The 22318-nt window shown below is 42.4% G+C and overlaps 1 protein-coding gene across 4 annotated transcripts in view; it reads right to left on the minus strand.

The window, feature by feature from the left end:
• Nucleotides 1–13390: 13390 nt before the first annotated feature.
• Nucleotides 13391–22318, minus strand: part of ARHGEF3 (Rho guanine nucleotide exchange factor 3) — an 898185-nt gene continuing 889257 nt past the window's right edge. For all 4 annotated transcript variants that reach the window (XM_085624661.1, XM_085624662.1, XM_085624663.1 and 1 more), the window contains 2 exons: nucleotides 21228–21414; nucleotides 13391–15415 (listed from right to left, as the gene is read on the minus strand). In XM_085624661.1, coding sequence (XP_085480787.1) covers nucleotides 15066–15415; nucleotides 21228–21414 — 537 coding nt within the window. In that variant the 3' untranslated portion in view covers nucleotides 13391–15065. The remainder of the gene's footprint in view (nucleotides 15416–21227; nucleotides 21415–22318) is intronic.

The raw sequence follows: 22318 nt of genomic DNA on the forward strand, positions 1-22318 counted from the left end.
GCCCTGGGAGATAGGAGAGTGTGGGGGTGCGATGGATGGGGCTAGAGAAGGTGGGTAGAAGAGTTAGGAAACGCGCACCGGAGAGCAAGTAAGGAGAGGGGCAGTTGGCAGGGGGAAGCGAGGAACAGCAGTTGGGGCGGCAGTGGAGAAGAACGCGTGCAATAGAGGCACAAGAGAGAGGCAAAATCGAGAGGCACAGAAGTGATGGTTTGAAAGTGCAAAGATGCACAGAAATGAGAGTGAGAAAAGCAAAGAGGCAACAAAGAGAGGGAGAGAATGCAAAGAGGCAACCAAGTGAGAGTTCGAAAATGCAGAGATGCACAGAAACAAGAGTGAGATAAAGCAAAAAAGCAGCAAAGCGAGAGTGAGAACTGCTAAAGGCACAAGGCGAGAGAGAGAAATGCAAGGAGCAAAGGAGAGGGTGAGAAATGCAAAATGTCAGAAGAGAGAGGGTGAGAGATGTCTAAGGTATAGAAAGAGAGAGAAATGCACTTGAGCAAAGGCAGAAGAGGCAGAAAGAAAACTGAGTGGTGTAGGAGAGAGGGCCAGAAGACAGCGAGAAGTCATTTAAATCGGTTGTCACATGAATGGCATGCAGCTGGGGCCAAAAGGGCCTAGACTGGTCAGAGGACCAGTTCAGGTAAGTTTGGAAGCCTAGGCACCTGCTTGACCTGAACTTGGACAATCCTAAAATGGCAATCTTCAGTTTCAAGAAACCATTTTGGAAAAATACAAATCTAATTTGGTGTGAAGTTTTTTCATCTGGGAGCATTTGCAGTTATGGGGCGCCTGTAAACAGAGGCTGCAGGCGACATAGGAGAGTTCGCAAGGAGTGACCCCAAAGAGGACTCAGTTTCTTGAGGAGTTTGGGCCGACGCTGACACCGTTGACCCACTTGGCTGGGGGGCTCGGTGCAGTGGTGCTTTGCGGCGTCGGATTTGGCAGTTCCGAAGTCCTCGCGGTTCTTCTTGGGGTGCCTGCAGGATGCAGGGTAGCAGCTCTGCTACTCCACGGGAGTATTTGAGTCTTTATTGAAGACAGACCATCCTCCCAAGCTTTGGAGGCATGACAGCTGCAGAACGAGATGTCTTTTGTGCAGGTTCGACAGAGGAACAACAGACAGGCCGGCAGGGCTGGTGCCAAGTCAGTTGCTCTTCTTCAGTCTTCTGATTTTGCAGCTCTTCAGTGTCCTCCTTCTTTGTAGGTAATCAGGATCTGCCTTTCTGCTGCCAGGGACTACCCTAAATACTGAATTTAGGAGCGTCAGGGGAGTGCAGGATAGTAGTCAATGGGCTATCTACCCCTGGGGTCACTACACCCACTGTATGACCACTTCCTGTGGGAAGTGGGCATAACTCTGTCCCAGAGATCCTAAATTTGCCATCACCAATATGGTTAACTCTGAAAAGTCGCCTCCACTTCAAGTAGCCGACCATAGGTGGTACTGGCTTGAGGGAAGACATGCATATCTGACTAGCTAAATTTCCCTTCTGTCCAGGTGCCAAAGGTCCCTGCACATAGGAGGTCGGCTTCTTCTCTTGTGAGAGGAGCCAGATTGGCATACCAAAGGCAGTGGGCTCTTTGAAGCTCCTCTGTTTTGGAATGCTAATATGTCGGAGGGGATGTGAGCACCCTCTGCCTGAGCAGGCTTGATTTATGGCCTCCTGAGAGCAAAGACCTTTAACCTTGGGCGTCAGAAATGTGTCTCTGGTGGCAGGCTGCAAAAACCAGTCAGTCAGCACATCAGTAGCTGGTAGGTTTTCAGGGGGCACCTCTAAGATGCCCTCTCAGTGCATATATTAATAAATCAGTGTGGGTTTATAAATACGAGATGCTTGATCAAACTTCCCTATTTTCAGTGAAGCCATCATGTAGCTGGGGAACTCATCTTCAGCAGCGTTAGCACATGTACTGAAAATGGTTTCCCTATTCACTTGCATTGGCAGCAATAGAGCATATCTGCTCATGCAGATAGGCCCTCCCCTGTAGTATAGCGCACCCTGCCTTAGGGATGTAAGGCCTGCCGTAAGGGTGACTTACCTATACTGCATGCAGTGTTGGTGAGCATGGCACACAAGGATGAGTGCCATGTTGTTTTTCCACTTTTGTCTACGTCAAGACGCACCCTACAGTGGCAGTCTGTATATGTTTGGTGATGGATGCTTTAGGGTGGTACAATTGGTGCTCCAGCCCTTAAGGTCCCTCTTTACCCTCCTTGCCCTAAATACCAGGAATCATGAAAGAACTATGTTGTAGACTTTAGCTAAGTTCTCTTCCGAACCTACTATTCTCCCCCACTTTACCCTACGCCGGTTACTTGATAAGATCAGACCAGTACCCTCATCATCTCCTCCTGCATTAAGTGAGTCTGTTTCTTGTTGCCCTGGATTCACCAAATCCAGACGTAACGCGTTATGGTCACTATCAGCCCTCTGAACTACCCTAAAATCAATGAACATCGACCACATCCGGGTTTCCACCATGATGTAATCGATTCGGGACTCTTGCCCCTTCTTGTTATAGGTGCATACTGACGGGCTATCGGACGCTAAACGGCCATTACAAGCCCTAAGGGAATTATTTAATGCAAGAGCTGTGATCTGAGTAGCCAATGGGGACCACACCTTAGGGCGTGGGGACTGACATTGGGGGATCGCCCAATAGTCGTCCTCTCCCATAAGCGCACCATCGCTACTTCCAAAAAGAGGCTCATATTGGCAATTCACATCCCCTGCCACCAAAAGCATAGAATCCCCTGGCAATGTACTCAAGAATTGGGATAAATCATCGATTGTGGATGACTCGAGCACTATCCGAACTGGCCGCGAATAAACATTCACAACCGCCAGTCCATACCCATTGGGCCATTTTAGCACTAAACACTGCACATCCTCTGAATGAGTGGGCATATTTTCCACCACGCAACCCAAGTGAAGAGCAACCCATATAGCCAATCCTCCAGAAGGTCTTCCTTTCCCTCCCCACCTTGCAGGTACATGATAAGTGGCATATCCCACTCTTGAGTGTTCCTCCCTGGCCCAAGTCTCCTGGAACAAGCATAAGTCCATCTGGTCTACCAGGGCACCCCACTCTGTGCAATGTAGCTTGTTTGTTATACCCGCCACGTTCCACACAATCAGGTTGCGCTTGGTGCTGTAGCACCACACTTTCTTGAGTCACAAGTCCCTCTGCCGTTTTAGGTACCCAGGTCTGGATAATTGGAAACACGCTTTCTGGACCACCCTCAGATTCCTCTGCACTTTCAGTAGTCTTTTTAGGGTCCATAGTCTGGGAATTGCCCACTCTCAGCTCCCTATCCGCATGAAGTCAGTCCACCATTTCAAGGGAACTAAACCGGTTATGGGTCACAGGGTAGTTTTGGGTGATTAGGTCTCTGTGACCGCCCCTGTTCACCCTTTGACCCCGCCTTTGCATCACCAGTGACCAATCCCATGCGCAAACTGGCGTTACAGGTCGAGGGTAAAAGAAGGACAGGGGATAGGGTTTGATCCTTGAGCCTACCACTGTCGTGAGTCCAATTGCAAATGTGTTCTACTGTGCACGGGTCCCTAAAATTAACCAGAACACAATCGCCTGGGATGGTTTTTCTACTGCGTCCCACCCAAGCTATCCTACGTACCATCAGTACTTCACTTTTTACATTGTGCGGTAGGGGCCTATTATGATTGAGCCACTGGGTCACTTTATTTTTTAAGGACATAAATGATTCCTGACCTGAGTTGCTAATTTCAGGAATACCCGTCAATACCACCACATACGGATTGGTTTCAGGTGGTAAATCAATTCTTTTCGCAACCTGGGGTGTAAGATTGGGTAGAGACTCTCCCTCCTCTGGTGCTATCGCGTCTGAGGTGGACGTACTCAAATTTACTGCCGGTACTGCCCCAGCACCAACTCCTGCAGCCACAGCTGTCATATTTGCAGCTGTGATAGGAGGCCCGGTAGTAGGAGAATGAACAAGACTCGCGACCCCAATGGGCACAGAACTGGTTTGGGCTGTTTCCACCGACTGAATTGTTTTCTTTCTTTTTACCCCATTCCTAGCCATAGCCTGTTGTAACTGGGAGAGCTGAGATTCCATGCGAGCTAGTCTCTGATCTAACGGATCAAGCGCTATCTTTAATAAGAACCCCAGTCTCTCTATGAGGATATCGTCCTCCCCCTTAGCCTCCCCCATACACCGAACCTGCTCCGGGGTCATGGGTCCTTTTGAAGCTGGAGGTGACAAGGATAGGTCTGTGTCCGAGCCAATCGAGTCATTCAAGGTAGGACCTCCCTTGGGTTTTAAGGATGTAACACTGCTAGTCTGGCCCTTCGCTGTTCTGGTCTTCCTGTGACGAATCACTTTAGTGGCAGCCCGCTTCCTCTTGCATTTTGCCGCTCTTTGATCCCCCCTCGATGGATTTGCCGGTGATTTCACGGGCGAGGTAGGCAAAGATGAAACCTCTGGTACCACAGTTGCCTCTGGAATTGGGGAGCCTATAGTTGAAGAGATGTGACCATCGTCCTGAGGAGCATGTACCAGGGCTGGAACGCAGGTGGTATTAGTATGATTGTCGTGCACAGGCGTCCGAGCATTGGCAAGGTGGCCCAAGGAAGATCGTTTAGCCATTGCTAGGTCCTGAGACACTCTGCGCTCCATAAGGATAATACCCTGGTCAATCACTGAGTTTGCTCTAATGATAAAATTGTCCAAAGTGCCAGTAACCAACCCTCTACTGGCCATTGTATTGCTCCTTGTTCCCCGAGCAGCCATATTAGTGATATCCCCAGCAGTACTTCCTGTGGCAGATGTAGTTCAGTTCTGGAGCCACAGGCGAAAGAGGAATAGCCCGGCCCGGCCTCTCAGGCCCCCGGGCGGTCACACCCTTGTCCCGCAGCGGAAGTGGTGGTGGAATGAGTAGCGTCAGTAGGGGAGGCGTTGCTCTATCCCAGGGGCAGGTGTGTGCAGCAAAAAGGATTCCTGGGACTTCGAGTCCTTAATTAAATAATGCGCCTCTTTTGTTTTTCGTGTTGTGGACCTCCAGTGTTCTCCACTCCATGTCAGGCAGTCAGGCAGTCACCTCGAGCCCCCGCTGGCCTCCTCGTAAACGTAATGGGCACAAACTCAGCACTCCACAGGACGCAGTGGCACATTAAGCCCTCTCTTTGCCCGTTTCTGAGGATATGAGGAAAATCAGACGGGCGTTTTTTTTGACCGCTGGCAAGGTCTGGATTGGTATTTATTTTGCCTTTTAAATTGAAGGTTTAGCGCAGGTATAGAGTTCCACAATTAGGAAAGCTTTTACTAGAAATAAATGCGGTGACTTGTTGTTTTCATTAATTGAGATTGCTTGTACGAATTTAGGAGTTGCAAATCAGCCCAGATTGAGTTAAAAATTATGAACTCTGGGATTACTATGGTCATGAACACTGCTCCCAGTCCCAAACGATCATCAAATCCCTGTCACTGGCAGCAAAAAAGCACACTTCCCAACCTGTGCATTACTTTTTTCAAAGCGTACCTTTATGTTCAGAGCAGTGATCCACGGCTAACCCTTTCCAGTATCCGCTACAGAGCAGACAAACAGAATCGGCACCGTAACACCATACACCTCCGATTTGGCACTGCTAATGCTGCCGTAATGCGTAGCACAGGGGGCTCCGTCCGTTCCGTTTTCAGACTTTGCAAAGTGCCCCGGGGGTCCACGCCAAATCGACACCACGGCTCCTCGCGCTCTGCTCGGTCAATCTCTACAACTCAGCAGTTCTTGCAGCACCGCTGCTTCTCCAGGCTTCTCCAGACAGCAGCAGCAAAGCCTCAATCCTCGAGCCTCAACCACCAAAACTTGCAAGCGGCAGACCGGAGTGGTCTGGAATGGAGACCCGCTCCGCCTCCCGTGGCAGACCTGCCTGTAGCGCTGGCTGCACCTCTCCGGTGTGCTCTCTGATTGCCGGTGCAGTCTCCGCCGCAAAAACGGCACCGCAAAAGGGCACCGGCTCCGGCTCCGAGGCGAACAGCTAACACTCAACGCACAACCCCTGAAGTCAGGACAGGAATTTTCTATTTGATAATACCATGTCTATAGCATAGGGATGCCACCTCCTTTCTATTCACATTTGTATAGACCAAGCAAACTCATTCGATAAGGGGATGTTTAACCACGGGTCTTCCCTTTCATTTTCCAAAAGCCTTATTGAATCCCGGTCCATATCTCCCATTTTTTGAGCATATACTTTTGGTGTGCTTCCATGGCCCTATCTCACTCAGTGTTTCAACTATTCAATGTTAAGATATGATTATCTTTCATTCTTTGCATTTTCAAATGCAATGGCAAACCCATAGAAGGCTGGTGTAATTCCTCTAAAGTCTTTAAAACTATCAGAGAAGAGCTACTCCTCACCTGATATGAAGGGCAAACAAAATGACCCTGAATAACAATAGGGACCAACTTCTAATGACATACAAAACAGTGGAGAATGACAGACTGATATGTGTAACCATCTTCAGCCCCGGTCTAATGACTTCCATAGAATCATAAAAAAATACTGGAACATCCTAGTCAGGTGGACTACACCTAGAAAAACCAATGCACTCTTTCACGAGAGCAAGGAATATCAAGGATATATTTGTGCACACACGCCCAAAAAGAACTGCTGAACAAACTAATCAGATGACCCTTTGGAATTTACCTCCCGCTGTGAGTCATTCACCCTGTAGGAATCGTAGCGCCAGCCTGCTCACAAAAAGAACAAAAGAACTGGACCTCGGTCTAAGAACAACCTGGAAACTCAAAAGCCTGATGCCCATGTAAACTAAAGCGGACTGGGATGACAACCAGATGTGTGCGAACCCGCATCTCTGAACATCGGAGCACCATTAGGTGCAAACGCCATCCCACGAAACTGACGAACAATTAAATTGAGAGTGGACATAGTGAAGACGAGATGCAATGGTATGTTCCTGAAAAGCTGACACAGACATGCGAAGATTTGACTAAACTCCTTCTGAATTTTGAAAAAGATGGATTTTTAGGCACCGGGCAGACCGACATGGGCTTAATGATGAGATACCATGGGGGATTATTAACAGATGACCATCAGTTAAAGCATGTACCTTGATAAATCGATCCAGTGCAATATGGTCTTTTCTCATGTGCCCTGTCTTTCTCTTCTGCTTTTTTCCCCATCCTTAAGTGTTTGGCTGTTCTATGTGAAAATACATATATGCATGCCCTTATCACTTCTTTACTTTCACTTTTATTGCATTGGAATATACCTAAACATTGATGATTGATAAGCAAATAAGATGGGTACAATGGACATTACCTCTTAATAAATTACAAAAGTCTGCCCCACTGAGGGGACTAACAATATGCTGTAATTTAACACTGCCACCATACCTGCGTCCATACGACACCAGATGTGATGTCATAGAGGGGACTATAATTATCCTGTAATTTAACACTGCCACCAATGGGACTACATGTCCCACCAACCACATGGCACCACACGTGATAACATCATAGCACACATCACATGCGCTGACTCACCACTGAGTCAGCGTCCAAGCTGGCTTCAGAAATAGAGCGGACAAACTCTCAATCCATACCAGTGGCTGGGAGTGGTGTCGCTCAGGTGGAATTGCACGATGAGCCTTTTGCCAAAGTAAGTTGGATGCAAACTTTAACCGTGGAGTCGGACACAGGAGCGGTTCCTAATTGTTTGAATGAGCCCTAACGTACCTCCTAATAGGAGGCTACTTAGGAATGAATGTGGACATCATATTTGGAAAGATGGATTGTGTATACATATTTTATGAAGCATACTTCTGGAGCTGGGTGATGACTACATTAAGTACATCTATTCACTGTGCCCACAATAACCAACATGTGCGTATGCCAATACTGTTTCGTCCACAAACCTAAACTAACTGTTGCAGATGTCTTAGTTTTACAAAAACGATATGGTGATGATAGACTTTGCACTATGGATTAAAGGATGCACATTTGAATACGCACTGTCCATCCTCTATTTCAAAGACCCGCCTTGGATCCAGCTTCTGCTTTTAGAATCACTAACTCTACATCTTAGTGATCACTAAGTTAATTTCACAATAATATGAATACCAGCCAAAAACAACCAATAGTTACACCCCTCGAGGTATAACTTGTGTCCACCACACCTGACTTAGTCTTTTTACTCTTTCTCATTCTACACCAGGGTGTGACTATAAAGGACATCATCACCCTCCCAGACCAGGAACCCCCTAAAATCTAGGGTAAGCGATAGCCTCTTGTCTTTTAGGAAGCATTTACACCTTCATATTAAATTACTGAAGTTGGATGTTTTTGCATGTGCGTTGTATATGCATGTGCTATTTCACTTATCATATGTGTTGCTTTGCAGTGACATGTTGTGAAGTGTCACCTGCATGTCCACAGCATGTTTTCAATAGTAAATATATGTTCATATAGGGAAGCACAAATTATTTTTGATTCTTAATTTTGCTGTTGATTACCTTGATAGATTATATACCCATATCTACACTCAGGTAGGACTCACCTGGGTTTCTTTTGGTCATTAAGATATGTAACTCGGCGATTAGGCTGCCAGTGTAAGTTAGGGATCCACAGCCCTGAAGAATGCCCTAGACCTGTTAAGGCTGCACATTAGGGTAGAAACAAGTTGGCTTAGAGAGACGGGTTGAGCCATAGTCCTCAAAAATACCAACTCCACTCGGTTTTTAGATATACCTTAGGTCTCCAGAATTGAAGGTGATATACTGGGGAACCTCAAGGTATTTTTAATTAATCTGGATCTGCCTTTGTCTAGTAGTTTTTATATAAGAACTCCCTCCTGTCAGGAGGTCGAGTCTGTTGCTGTCCTACCAGAGTGGAGAAAGATTGCTGATGATAAAGCCTGACACAAATATGTGTGTGATACTTCCTCTTCCATAAGAATGATCTTCCCTTATGTTCTGGCAGTAGTTCTGTGACGGCCCTAATTTGGACACAGATTTGTTTACCCAAATATGAAAACAGTCGACTGACTTTGCTCAGACGCTATTGTACCTTTTGTGACTGAGTGTATTTGACTCGGGAGGGCATACAGTGGCTACACCTCCCCCTCTCCCTCGTGAGTTAAAAGTAATCTGCGGTATCACCTCTGCCCATGATCATCCGGATGTCATCTGTGGTGGTGATGATGGCTCGCCTCTTTGCTGTGGTTAGGCCTGAACCTGGATTGAGTGGCGTTGAGGTGGTGGATGTCAATGAGGTGGGTAGCTAGGTGTTTGTTTGTCATCTCTTCCATTACTTATGCCAGTTAGGGCAGCTTGGAGATAGGCCAGTAGTTTGCTAGCATATTCAGGTCTGATGATGGTTTTTCTTTAGGAGGGTGAGTACTGTGGATTGTTTCCAGGTGTCCAGGCTGTGATGACTGAGTCATTCAGGATTGTGATCAAGGCTGCACTGATGCGGTCTAGTCTTTGATGAAGACTTGGGGAGGGCAGGGGTCAGAGGATACTCCTGAGTGTACGGACTGCAAGGTGGTAGCTAATTCTTGAGTGGTGGTGCTGGGCACAGTGGTCAAGGTGGTACACTGGGTAGAGATGGGCTGGAGGGCTTCCTGTGTGGAAAGGCCCAGTTGGGGCTCAAGGTTTTCAGAGATGCTGGTGATCTTGTTGCTGAAGAATAGGGACAGCTGGGTGCAGAGGTCCTGAGATGGGGTTACGCTGTTGGAGCTTGCTGCCAGAAAGGTGAAGTCTTTCACTGCTGTTTTTGTTGCGGTCAGTGAATGCGGAATGTTTGATGGATCAGATTTGATGATGGTAGCATCTGAAGACCGATTTGTAGGTTCTCTTGTCTGTGTTGTTCTGACTTTGTCTCCATCTGCATTCAGATTTATACACCAGCCGGTGAACCAAGTTACCCTGTAAGCCAGGGGAAGCAAGGTAGGTAAACATAGTAAAGTATTAAACCCATTGTTGTAAAGTCATTTGAAGAATGGTTGTATATCTTTTTCAGTACATAAACGTATCAGAACCAGACTGCCAGCAATGGTTAAAGACATATTCACCATGAGTTCCAAATTTCCCCCCTTATCAAACTGAAGTCTTATCTATGTTTATATAGTTAATGTCCTTTAACTGTGCTATGTTTGACAGTCCTAGTAGGAACTTAAGAAATCTGAAATTTTTTACATTATAAGTCTCCAGCAGTATTCAACAGAAGAGGGTCCACAACTGTGATATCAATAAATACATTGCTTTCTACTGATAAATACTCTGCAAATAAATCTTGCAACCAAAATAGTGACACACCACTGCAACAACTGATTTTGAAATTATTTATTTTTTTATTATCTATATGCAGCCCCAGTGATATAAATGTATTAGAATGTGCTTTGTTGTCTCTGAATAACTCACTTACATGGTACTCCTTGAAGTTTTTTTGTAAGCCATTTTCTCACCATTGGCTTTCCATTTCTCATTGTTTGTCTTTATGTTTTAATTATTTTGTTTCTTATTGCAGTCCACCTTTATTTGTGTGCTAAACCTAATTCTAAGTTGGGATTAAAAATTGCTGAAATGTGTATTTTGTAATAAATAGATTTAGAGCAAACAATGTTAAACCTTTTTCAACTTTAACATATTAGTCTCTGCCCATGACAATTATACTGTGCTACACTTTTTGTATGCGTATGGGTCTGTCTGGTTTCTAGAACAGGGAAACATTTTTAAATGAACAGAGTCTTCTGTTGTACGCAGCGCCATTATATTAAATGTCCACGGGATTTTTTAAAGTATTTTATTTGAAATGCTTCTAAATATGTTTAACACTGTTAGGCCACATTACTCATGTCAATCAAAATCATACTATTCTTCTTCCACACACAGTGAACATACTTCAACCTTCAGATAATTTAAATTACTAGTTGTATCAACAATTTAAAGGTTTTCAGTTTATCATGATGATCTGCCACCTTTTGCTCTTAAAAACTCATACAATTATTTCTTACATTTTTTTAATTTCTAGACATGGTCTTCATGCTCCACCTAGAGCAGCAGAAAACGTATAAAGAAGCAAACTTCAATAAATCACAAATTGTTTGCAGAAGACAAATCACCATTTTCAAAAATTATAAATACAAAAAAAATCTGAATTGTAAAACGAACCATGTTTAAAAAAATAATCAAAGAATACATCTTATTTTTCGTAATCTTTTCTCATCCTTTCACACTGATTCTTTAATGCAACTGACAAATGTACAAGGTAGAATTATGACATTCTATTTCTCTTTGAAAAACTGTAAACCACGTTAAATGCTAAATGTTTTGGCAATATCTGAGCAATTCTATGTGTGCTAATGTGTACAGCACATTTCAAATATTTACAATTTATTACAACAGATAATTCACCAAGACACCTTCTAATAGCAATCCATGTTGCCAGCATCAAATATGTGAGCCAGTTTGCAAAATGACAAATGATAGGTACTCTAAACTTGTATTCAATATTAATGGTAAGAAACCACAGAGGCTTTTGTGAGATGCCAGATTTTGGAATATATTTTTGCAGAATGTAAAGCCACATGTACAGCTATTGTGACTCATATACAATTGAACTTTGTTGACCTTTATACGAATATTTAACTCAAGTTAAAAAAGTCATCTGCTGCAAAGAAAAAATCCAATTCTCTTTACATAAGTCTCCATCACCAACAATAGTGATTCCAAACTATCCATTAGTGGATAATGTCTTCCTGGGTTTGGAGACCTATTGTGACATCAGTGACTAGATGGCCCCTTTAATGTAGAATGTACTGTACATATACATCTGCGAACTGTACAGGTCATGGAATTTGCCATTAAATTGTTTTCCCTAAGGACATAAATTCCTCAAAAATACAACAAACAGCATCTCTTTGTGGAATGGCTGTGAAACATCCCAAAAACAAATTTTCATCCATTCGATAAAGTTTAATCTAGTTAAATTATTTGCTGATATGCCTCCCAGTAGTGGATATAGCCAATTATGAACTGAAGAAAATCTTTTACTGGGCCCCTCATTGGTGCCCTGAATACCTGAATTGACTTGGAGGCGTTAAAGGGTTACCCTATCTATTGAACAAATAGGCCAAGTATTAAAAAAATATATTCTAAAGGACATCCAATTCCCTTATTAACTTCAGTTGTCTCTACTCCTTCCCAGGGGGCACTGTAGATCATCTTTGCAGTTAATGATTTGTCTTAAAAAGACTACAAGCATAAAAGAGATGACTAACCTGTACACATTCTCTTGGGATTATATTGCTTCAGTGAACTGGTGCTCAGCAAACAAAGAGTTATTTTGGTTAACGGAGTGCAAAATTATAATCTGGGCATATTCATCATCTCAGTGCTTATTTTTGGCCCTTTGGTTTCTGATACTTGCATGCAGAGTTAAAAAATGATGAACAAGAAAGGTAAAGCTGTCATGTATATATCTAAAAACTCCCACCTTGCTTCTGATGCCCTAATTTAACATTGAGGCACCATTGCGCAAGAAATGTAATGTCATTGATCAACTCGAATGACTATTTTAATTTTATTATTACTACACATTTACAATGGCATGTGAGGTATCAATGAAGCACCATAATCGTTTTTAAAAATCAATTTTTGGTCATCATTTAAAAAAATCCCAGGGTACAGTTTTGTATTGTGTTAGTGTTTAAAACAGTCCCAAAAAAGTCTAAGTCAATTTTCCCTGGATAAAGGCCTTTAATCGGATCAGCATTTGATCTACAGCTATGATTACTTTTGATTAGCCTCAGCTAAATTAGCATTAAACCAGCATCCACTGTCCTTAGGTCCAAATAGCCATGGTTTAAAAAAGGATTGCCACATTCCGAATGCTTTTTTTTTTACATTCCACAAATGAAAGATGGGTGTATGTGATTTCATAGAAAAACAAATTAAATGTTCATCTAAACTATTTCTTCGACCTTTTTAAGATCAATGGCATTTGCAATTTGGTTAAAACCAATTCCTAGACTGTCATTTTTTTAAAAGTTGCAATTTCTGTTTTTCAAGTTAAATGTATTCATCTCTATATTTGGTTCTCTTTGTTGTTTTTCTCTCCATGATTTGCATAGTTATTTTTGATTTCATCCCCATTTCCTTCCCCATCATGTCATTGGGTGTCCTTTACATTTTTTTTAATTTCTGTTCTGGGAGTTAACCCCTAACTCCTGTCCCATTTCCACTGCTTTGTCCCTTTCCATGGTCCTTTTCTTTCCCGCCTTTACATTTTTGGGAATTTCTGTTCTGGGGCTTAACCTCTAACTCCAACACATTTTCACTGCTTTGTCCCCTTCCATGGTCCTTATCTTTTTTTCCTCCTTACACATATTTTTTACATTCATTTATTTCCAATCTATCCCCTGTACCTCCTTTTCTAAACTTTTTGGTGGGCTTACTCTCCATGCTCTCATCCCTTCTGTTAACTCTTTCCCTACTAAGCCCAATCTACCGTAGCTTCTTTACCTATTTAACACTTTAATAATGAAACAATGTTTTTAACCTTTAATTACAGTCATCAATTTATTTTTTATTTAAAGAAGTTTATCCTTTTTACTAAATTAATATTTTTTTGACTGTTCTTGGATTATTTTCCAATATTTTCAACCAAATTATAACTCTGCTGATTTGTTTTTCCACTTAACGGGTTTTCAATTATGTGGGTTCCTTAAAATGTGTTTCTAATATTTTGCTTTTCCAGTGATTTACCTACCTGAATGAAAGACATTGTTTGACGTCTCACTGGTTGGCAGATTGCACATCAAGTCTGATATTAACAATACCTGCTCCAGTTCCTTTCAAGGGTGCTTTCAGTAGTTGTTCCTGTATCAGGGACTGTCTTTAAATCATGAACAGATGACACGTTAGTATTCACATATTAGTCATGAGTACTATATTATAGACCAGGCGTGAATAACTCTAAATTCTAAGGCAGCTGAATAGACAATTTGGAATAAGCATGCCAAAAAATAGATCAGCTTATTATCATGGGCTTCTTGAGGCATTTTGTTCTTACTAATGTGCAGCATAGAGCTTCTGCGTTACTTGTGATCAAAGTCCTTGGTGGGGTAACATTACTCCAGTTATAGTAAGCTGATTGTCAGACATATAAAATTGAGTTGAAATTCTGGAGCAAAATCAGTGGTTTTAGCAGTGTCTTTGCTTAATTTCTTTGTACTTCTACATTTATGCAGGATCAATTACTGGGTCCCAATTACAGCAGTCCTGTTTTAATATTACTTTTGTACTATGCTACAAGGAACATCAAACAAGGGCCTTCACTTTTTTCCACTTCTAGTCCTTTCCAGATACTCAAGCAGCATCTTCTATTGTTAGTGCCCTATTTGGCAATCTGTAACATTGCCAATAACCAACTCTGAAGTGTTTAGATTTCTGGATTATATAGTGCTTCAATGAACGTTTGGACTACAATATAACTCCAACCAAGTTGTTGATTTGATATTATCAAACTGTGCTTTCTTCATTTCTTTTGTCACCGTACTATCAATAACACTCTTTTCCAATTTCTTGCAACTTTAGAAGATGAAGAACAATGGCTTTATGTCTTAAGCATATATTTAATTTTAATGCTGAGGATAGTCCAATGAACTGAAAATACCAATATGTGTGCCTGCTAGAGGTAGCAACAAGCACTACTATGAATGGATTGAGTCATCATATCACACACGCATGTTTATAAACAGTTCTGAAAGAGTTTTTTTTCTCCAGCAGGACTACAGAAATTACAGGTCATGTGCGATCATCCAACAAAAACGTTTACAGAGTGTATCAGAGGAAAGCAATGGCAGCAAGACCCAGCTTACACAGACATGAATTGCATTTACAGTACTACAGTATATGGTACAAAAACAAAAAAGGACTGGGCCAACACCACCACGAAAATGTTCAAAAAGTGCTTCTTCACACCGCTCCATTTATGGAATGCAAATACTGTACAGGTAAGACACAGGGTTACGTCCGCACGTTGCATGTGCGTCTCTCAAACGTTACTTTCAATCTGTTCTTCAGTTTCACAACAGTTTGTTTGCTCCATTTGCTCGCAGTCCACACTGATTTCACTGATATCCATGCTACAGTCTGACATACTGTCTGAATGGTCCATTTGCTCTGACTTTGTTCCAAGTTGTGATTCACTTCCAGTGTGTGAAGCTATCAGTAAACTCACTTCAGAGTCAAGAACAGTGTCTTCACCTGATGAACATACTGCTGCTTCTTTGGCTTGTCGGATACAGTTGAGCCACTGCTGCTTGTTGAAGGTGTCGTTGGCTTGAAGGGAGTGGGACTGGCTTTGAGATCCACTTTTGAAGCTTACTCTAAAGAAGTTTTTAACTGAAGAAAAAAAAAAGCAAATTAAGTAAATTCTATGTATACACATACTGAAAGATACACAACTCAAAAGTGCTAGAATATAGCTTTAAAATCAAATAGTGTACATAAATATCTTAATTTCCCATCACAGTTAAAAGTTATCTTTAATAAAGTGTTAATATAATGTAGCATGTATACTGGAACTGACAGTAACATTCTACTGGCAGCCATTCAGAGTCATCAGCATGTAAGAACATTTCTCGATATCTCAATTTGGTTGGTCAACCTCTGGACTTGATGTAAAAATCAGTGAAATGTCAGCAAGATCACAAAGAACATCCAAGCATTACCCAAGCCATCAGGCAATGGATGTGACAGTCTATTGCATCAGACGTTCAGGGGCATCAGCAGAACAAGCTCTTTTTGACGCTATGGCCTTTGACAAATTTTCTCAGGAGGTCAACTTATCCATAAACCCCTACATGTACTGCTCTATGATTTATACTAATATCATGAAGAGGAAGATGGGGCGCGTTATGCTGAGAGGTGTGGAATGAAAGCAAAGATGGCTTGTCAACCACAGTGCAATAATCTTACATCAACCCTGGAAAGAAAACAAAAAAACACACAAGAATAGGCAAATTTAATAAGGAAATCCAAACACACACACAGTCCATGATTGAAGTATACATTCTATATAATAATCTTGTTGTTTCAGATTTGTAGTGTGTAGTTAAAGATGCTTTATTCTCTGCACAGATGTGGTGGCTCAGTAGAAGTACATTCTTCATTACAGATAGGCAACTGACACATGTTTCGTCCGAACTTCCTCAAGGCTGCAAAACAATATTAACCCCTTCAGTGCCCCGCCCTTTCCCCCTTCTGTGCCGGGCATTACATTAGAGGGCGGGGTCCATGACGAGATAGTCTCGTCATGGGCACAGCGCAACCGTGCTCCATGACGAGACTATCTCGTCATGGGCATAGAAGAGGTTAATGGATGGTTTTTGTACATTTGTACAGATGGTAAGGAACACAAGTAGAGGATTAATGTGCTGTCCGTTTCCAAAGGTATGCTATGTCACACCATAGTGCATAGGTGATTAAACGGCAGGAGTCCAAGAGTCCATATCGTACGGAAAGGAAATAAGTTGATGAATGATCAGTAGAGAAATACCACTAGCTAAGGATAGGTTTGGAAATAATTCTATACCAAGTCAGCACGCGGTGAAGCATTGAATACGTGCATGCCAAGTAAAGAAACAAGTATTGGCATAGCCAATAGGTCTCGCCTTTGGGACCTTATAAGAGATTATTAAGGAGATGTCCTTGCCTGTATTTAAATGTGTTGTTTAAGCGTTAACACATTTAATATAGCGTCCTTCATTTTTAAAGCTGTCTACCAGAGAACCACTATACTAACTTATCATAAATTTTGAAGAACGTCATGAAAGCCTCCCTGTGAGGGGGAAGAGGAAGCTACAACTCCATTCCCAGATGCTGGGGAAAACTGTGACAGAGAGCAGCGAGGCAGGGCGGAACTCTGAGAAGAGAGCTGCTATACCATTGTGCCAGACCCAGCCGATGTATGCTCCCAAAAGCTATGGACGGCAGCGAGAGAAGACTAGGAGCGGTGGGGAGAGAGAAGTGGTGGTAAGGGGAGAGGACTTGCACTTGACAGATTTTATTTACAGATAGCTAGCACCAAATTATGCGTTGGGGTTGATTAAATTATGCGGCAAGACAAGCCAAATTATGTGGCATAATGCAGCACATTTGATAGTATCACTTCATTACTTTGCAATTTTTACGCATGGAAGTACTCTGTGCATACATATGTCACCTCGTTAGTATCAGTTTAACAACCAAACAGAAATTAGCAACTGAAATATGACCAGACCACCTGTGCAAAGAGCCTTCCACTGCGCGGGAACACGTCAACGTTTTTATGTGACTTGATATGTTTGCGCTAGAAACAAACTTTTGTTAAAATCTTGCAGATGATTATGTGCCAAATCGATAATTATGCGAAAAAAGCCAGAGCATCACATAATGCCAGTGGCCTTGCTCATACTGACTGCTGAATTGGTGGAAGAAAATGTGAATAAAAGGCGTTTGCTAACCTCAGACCTAAATCAAAAGGTCTTTGCTAACATCTATCTAACTATATATCTAGTGACCACATTAATTGTTTAAGCATTATTTCAAGTTCTGCAATTTTGCCTTTCACACGGACTGCTGACAGCAGGTATTGTTAAGTTAGAACTGAACGGTGGTAAGTAATTAGCGCTAAAACATATCCTTATGGAGATAGCCGTCTAAACATGAATATAATGTCTGTAAAGCGCGCATACAGCACCTGGAGCATCTGGTGCTGAATAGGCAATATTTGTCATCCAGATCAATGGCATTTATTTAATCGACCTTAGAATGATGAAACGCTGAGTGGTTCTGCCCGTATTCGGATTGTCATAGTGAGGTCAAATAGGCATTAATTCATTGGCCCCCTGACCCCCGCTTCGCAGACTATGCACATGCATGCATATACATTTGGACAAAAACACAATCCCAGACCAGCTTTTCTAGCCTGCAGGACTGCATGTGTAAACATAACTAATCGTGTCCACTTTATGCAGTCTATAATTTTCCAAGAGTTAGATAAAAAATAAATACATCAAGCGCGTGTGCACGGATACTTAAATGCAATACTTGCAGAAATATTACTCGAGGGTTCAATGTTCCACCGGGGCAGGGCAGGAAGTGGTTTCCCTAACCCAGAAGGGAAATGATCGCTCGAAAAAGGAAAATGGAACTTGAGTACTTTCCATGACTTGGGTTAATAAGACCTCAGTTCATGGTTGGAAAAAAGCATTTGAATATATAACCTTACACTACCGACACAAACACCGCTTTTCTTGAAAAGAAATGGTGTAAGCCCAGGGCAAACATTTTCTGCTCTTCATTCAAACAGGCGGCTTCACAATGGGGTCTATGGGCGGACAGGGCAGTCCGGGGCAGATTGCAAAGGAGGCTGCCTGGGCAGATGACGGAACAAACGTGGCAGATTAACACGTGGCAGCCTGAGGCAGATTACATAACGATGTGCACTGGTCACACACCAGGTTAACCAGGTTGATATACTAAGTACTTTTGATAGTACCATCTGCTGGTGGCAGCAGCTAAGTCTATAGGCCATGTTAAAATACATGGTTGCATATTCTGCTGTGTTGATTGTATTTGTAGTTGTTTATTGATCATTTGAAACATTTCACAACAAGTTAGGTTAAGCTGCCATCATGCATATTATTTGTAAACACAGCGTTACTTTCGGCGCGAGTACATGCTCGGGTTGGGACACACTCTTGCATGACGCGGGGCAGCACTCTATGTGCAGTCATATGAATTCTGTACCATTGGAATCCTTCGCTGCATTATTTCGAGAGGGAGATGTGGTCGGGTGGATAGGCTGCGGATTTCGAACATGAGGATATGGTTTCTTTTCTCTCGCCACTTGACTGAAAACTGTATCACTCTAGGAACCTGTTTTTGACTGGGATACCTGAAATAAGTATATATCGTTAAAACGTGTACAATCCCCATTTGATGTTCTTTGTTTTATATTGTCTACAATCCACACAGCAACGCGCAGCGCTTGTCGCTCTCCAGCCAGGTTCATGTTGTAAAAATACCAAAAAATATACATAAAAGTTTCAAAGATTTTGCCTGAAATCAGTGCAACCGCAGTTTTGTGCATGCAAATCTATAGAAACTCGTTTTGCAAACGAAACATTGTTTTGAACATGACAAATTATCGCATCCACCTTGTGGGAGCTGATTGGTGGCAGAGCAAGCACATGTGTGTATCTGAGACGGCAACATGGCGGACCCCGAAACAAAAGGAGTTTAACAGTGATGATGAGGGTGGTCAATAGGACTTCCTCCAGAGGGCTGCAATTAGGGTACACACTGACAGAGTGCCACCTTTTTGAAGCGCACTGTCAGTGTGCCTTCTGACGGCTTCTTTGCCTTTGCACCCGCATCCATAATATGCATGCCCCCATGCAAATGAAATTAAATGAAAAAAACGTATTTAGCGCACCACACCCTCCGGTATCTAGGCTCTGAATCCAAAGGACTCCGAAGCCCTATCAGGAAGAACCTCTTCCAGAAGAAAAGTAAAGAAAAGTAAAGATCAGTGTCATAGCCTAGAAGAAGGATATGAAAGAAAAGAGCATCTCATAAATAAGGACTAGAAAAATGATCTAAGCGGACATTTTTTTTTTTTAAGTGTTTTCTAAATGAGGAGAAGGAACTGATGTCTGCAATGTGGATTGGAAGAGTGTTCCATAGCTTGGCAGCAGCGACAGAGAAGAAGCGTACGCCCTATCGCGCCTTTCGTAATTTAGGACCAGTGACTTTCCTGCTTCACGATTTTCTTAAGTGCCTGATTGGTCTGTACCAATGAAAGGAAGACCTAACGGCCAGTAAGCTCTTGAGTTGTAGAGCTAGGTAGACAGTGCTAAGTGCCTTGAAAATCACCAGTTTCCTGACAGGAAGCCAGTTAAGATTTCGGAGGCCTTCTCTCACTGACAACATTTTGGGTATATTTAGTACGAGATGAGCAACCGCGTTTTGAACCATCTGAAGTTTATTCAGGGAAGTTCTGTTGATATTAAGATAAAGAGCATTACAGTAGTCTAATTGCGAAGTGATCAACGTGATAGCTACTGATTTAAGAAGTTCCTCAAGGATGAAAGGGAAGATCTTCCTGAGAGATCTAATAATGAAAAAGCAGGTGCTTGTGATATGGTTTACCTGCAAATGAAAGTTGGGGCAGTGCCACCAGAGCTCTGACCATGCTGGGCTCCGAAGACCATGACTTTGGTCTTATCAGCGTTTAGCTTGAGGACGTTATCCTCTATCCAGCTACTAACGTCAACCACGCATCATTTGAATATTTCAGCCATCTCAGATAGATTTTCAGTGATAGACACAATGATTTGTGTTATTGGCATACAGTAGTACCTGGAATCTAAAGGATCTCACTAAGGCTGCCAAGAGAGAGATATACAGGTTAAAAGGTGTGGGGCTAATTGAGGAGCTCTGTGACACCCCACATAGTAAGTGGAAGGCCTTGGTCCTAACCTGATCACAGTGTAATATTTTAAACCTCTCAAATGAGGGAACACCCTCTTAAGATAGCACTGGTGCTACATGTGCATCCTTCTGTAATACATTCTGTATTACAGAAGGAGCCGCACCAGCATCTGCAGCCCCTTCTGTAATACCAAGGTGCCCAGGGACGCACAGAGCGGGCACACATGCCTGTTACGTACCCAGGGCACTTTCTATAATACGGGCCCAGAGAAAGCAAGTCTGCTACCAAACTTGAGCTTTGTGCCATTGGGGGCACTGCCTTCTCATTCATGACTGCTGCAAAAATGCTGAAGGAAAGAATAGGTCCTTAAATCAAGGCAATCACACCGAGGAGAAGAGCCATTACCCGATTATGAAATGACCTTCTACTGTGAAAATTTCGGAAACTTTCAGAGGTCCAGAAATGTGGCAGAAAAAAGAAATTGGTCAATTATTTTTTTAGGATTTCACTTCAGTTTATAAGCTACTATTTTTCTTTGTCAGGCAACAGATTCACAACTGAGGACGTATTTGAATTAAGAAAGGTTCCTACATCTCATTTCGCCACTTCGTAAGTGAAATCAGCTGGACTCTCTGGTCAGCTGGAGTGGCTGAATCAGGTGTTATGAATACAAAGTCATAAAGTCTAACTTGTAACACTGTATAGAATAATAATAAAGAGAGGCAAAAGCCATACTTCTCTCATTGTTGCTGAAGGCACCGCGTATGGATCCTCCCACTCTCACTTCTCCATCCTGCAAGTCTTCCAGCACGAGGTCCTTCACTGGAATGGGCTGCCGATATAGCTGGTAGTATAGCTGTTCATTTTGGGTCAATATTCTTGTAATAACCAGTACTTCTTGGAATAGGAAGACGTGTAGTTTCTGTAAAATATAAATCATGTGTTTTCATGCAAGTTGGCAGAGTGTAACATGTTAAACAGTACCGCCATTATTGAGTGTGGGAAGGGCCATGATTCATAAGAAGCAAAGACTCAAGCTGGCCATGATGCCTTGCTCACATTTAATAATTATAAATTTCACTTAAAACACAAAGGTGGGCTGTAGTTAACACAGAAGACACATTTATGTTAAAAAACAGAGATTATTACATAAAAGAATCATCATATGTGACATCACAAATGACTGCATCAATTACATCATTGATAACATCACATAATGCAAAAGTTATTTGTTTTCTTTGTACTTAACCATAATGCACCTTTAACAACGTATTTTCAGTGAATTTTGTGGGTTTAGTAATAATATACTATGGCCCCTTATCAAAGTAGCCAACCAACTGTACATGGCCTTTGGGCATATGCTTTGTGCTGTAGGTGAATGGTGTACCCTCTGGTGGGTATATTGCGTGGTGCAGGCGATAGCTAAAGGCATGCCGCGTAATCAGAATTCACAGCACAATGCTGAAAGCCATGTTTTGTGCACATAAGTGCTAGACATTACAAATGGTCTTCAGCTGTGCAGTGATCCCAATTTTCATACCAACTGAAGAATTTGTGCTTGCCATTTGGCAGATTCTGGGTGCAAGTTCTTTGGCCAAGACGTGCACCAAGTCCCATGTTCACAAAATATACTATGCCCGCTGCGTATGACCATGGTCATGAACACTGGGTTCTGAGTTCACGGTATGTACGTATTTTTTGGTTTTTAAATGTGAGCTAATGCATTTCACATTTCTTTTTTTTTTTTAAAACCTTACTTGTTGACTTCAAAGTGACATTGTTAAATTTGTAATATGTTATATTACAGCAGCCTTCTTCTGGCTACA

The sequence above is a fragment of the Triturus cristatus genome, chromosome 9 (genome assembly GCF_964204655.1).
Source record: "Triturus cristatus chromosome 9, aTriCri1.1, whole genome shotgun sequence".
Taxonomy (NCBI): domain Eukaryota; kingdom Metazoa; phylum Chordata; class Amphibia; order Caudata; family Salamandridae; genus Triturus; species Triturus cristatus.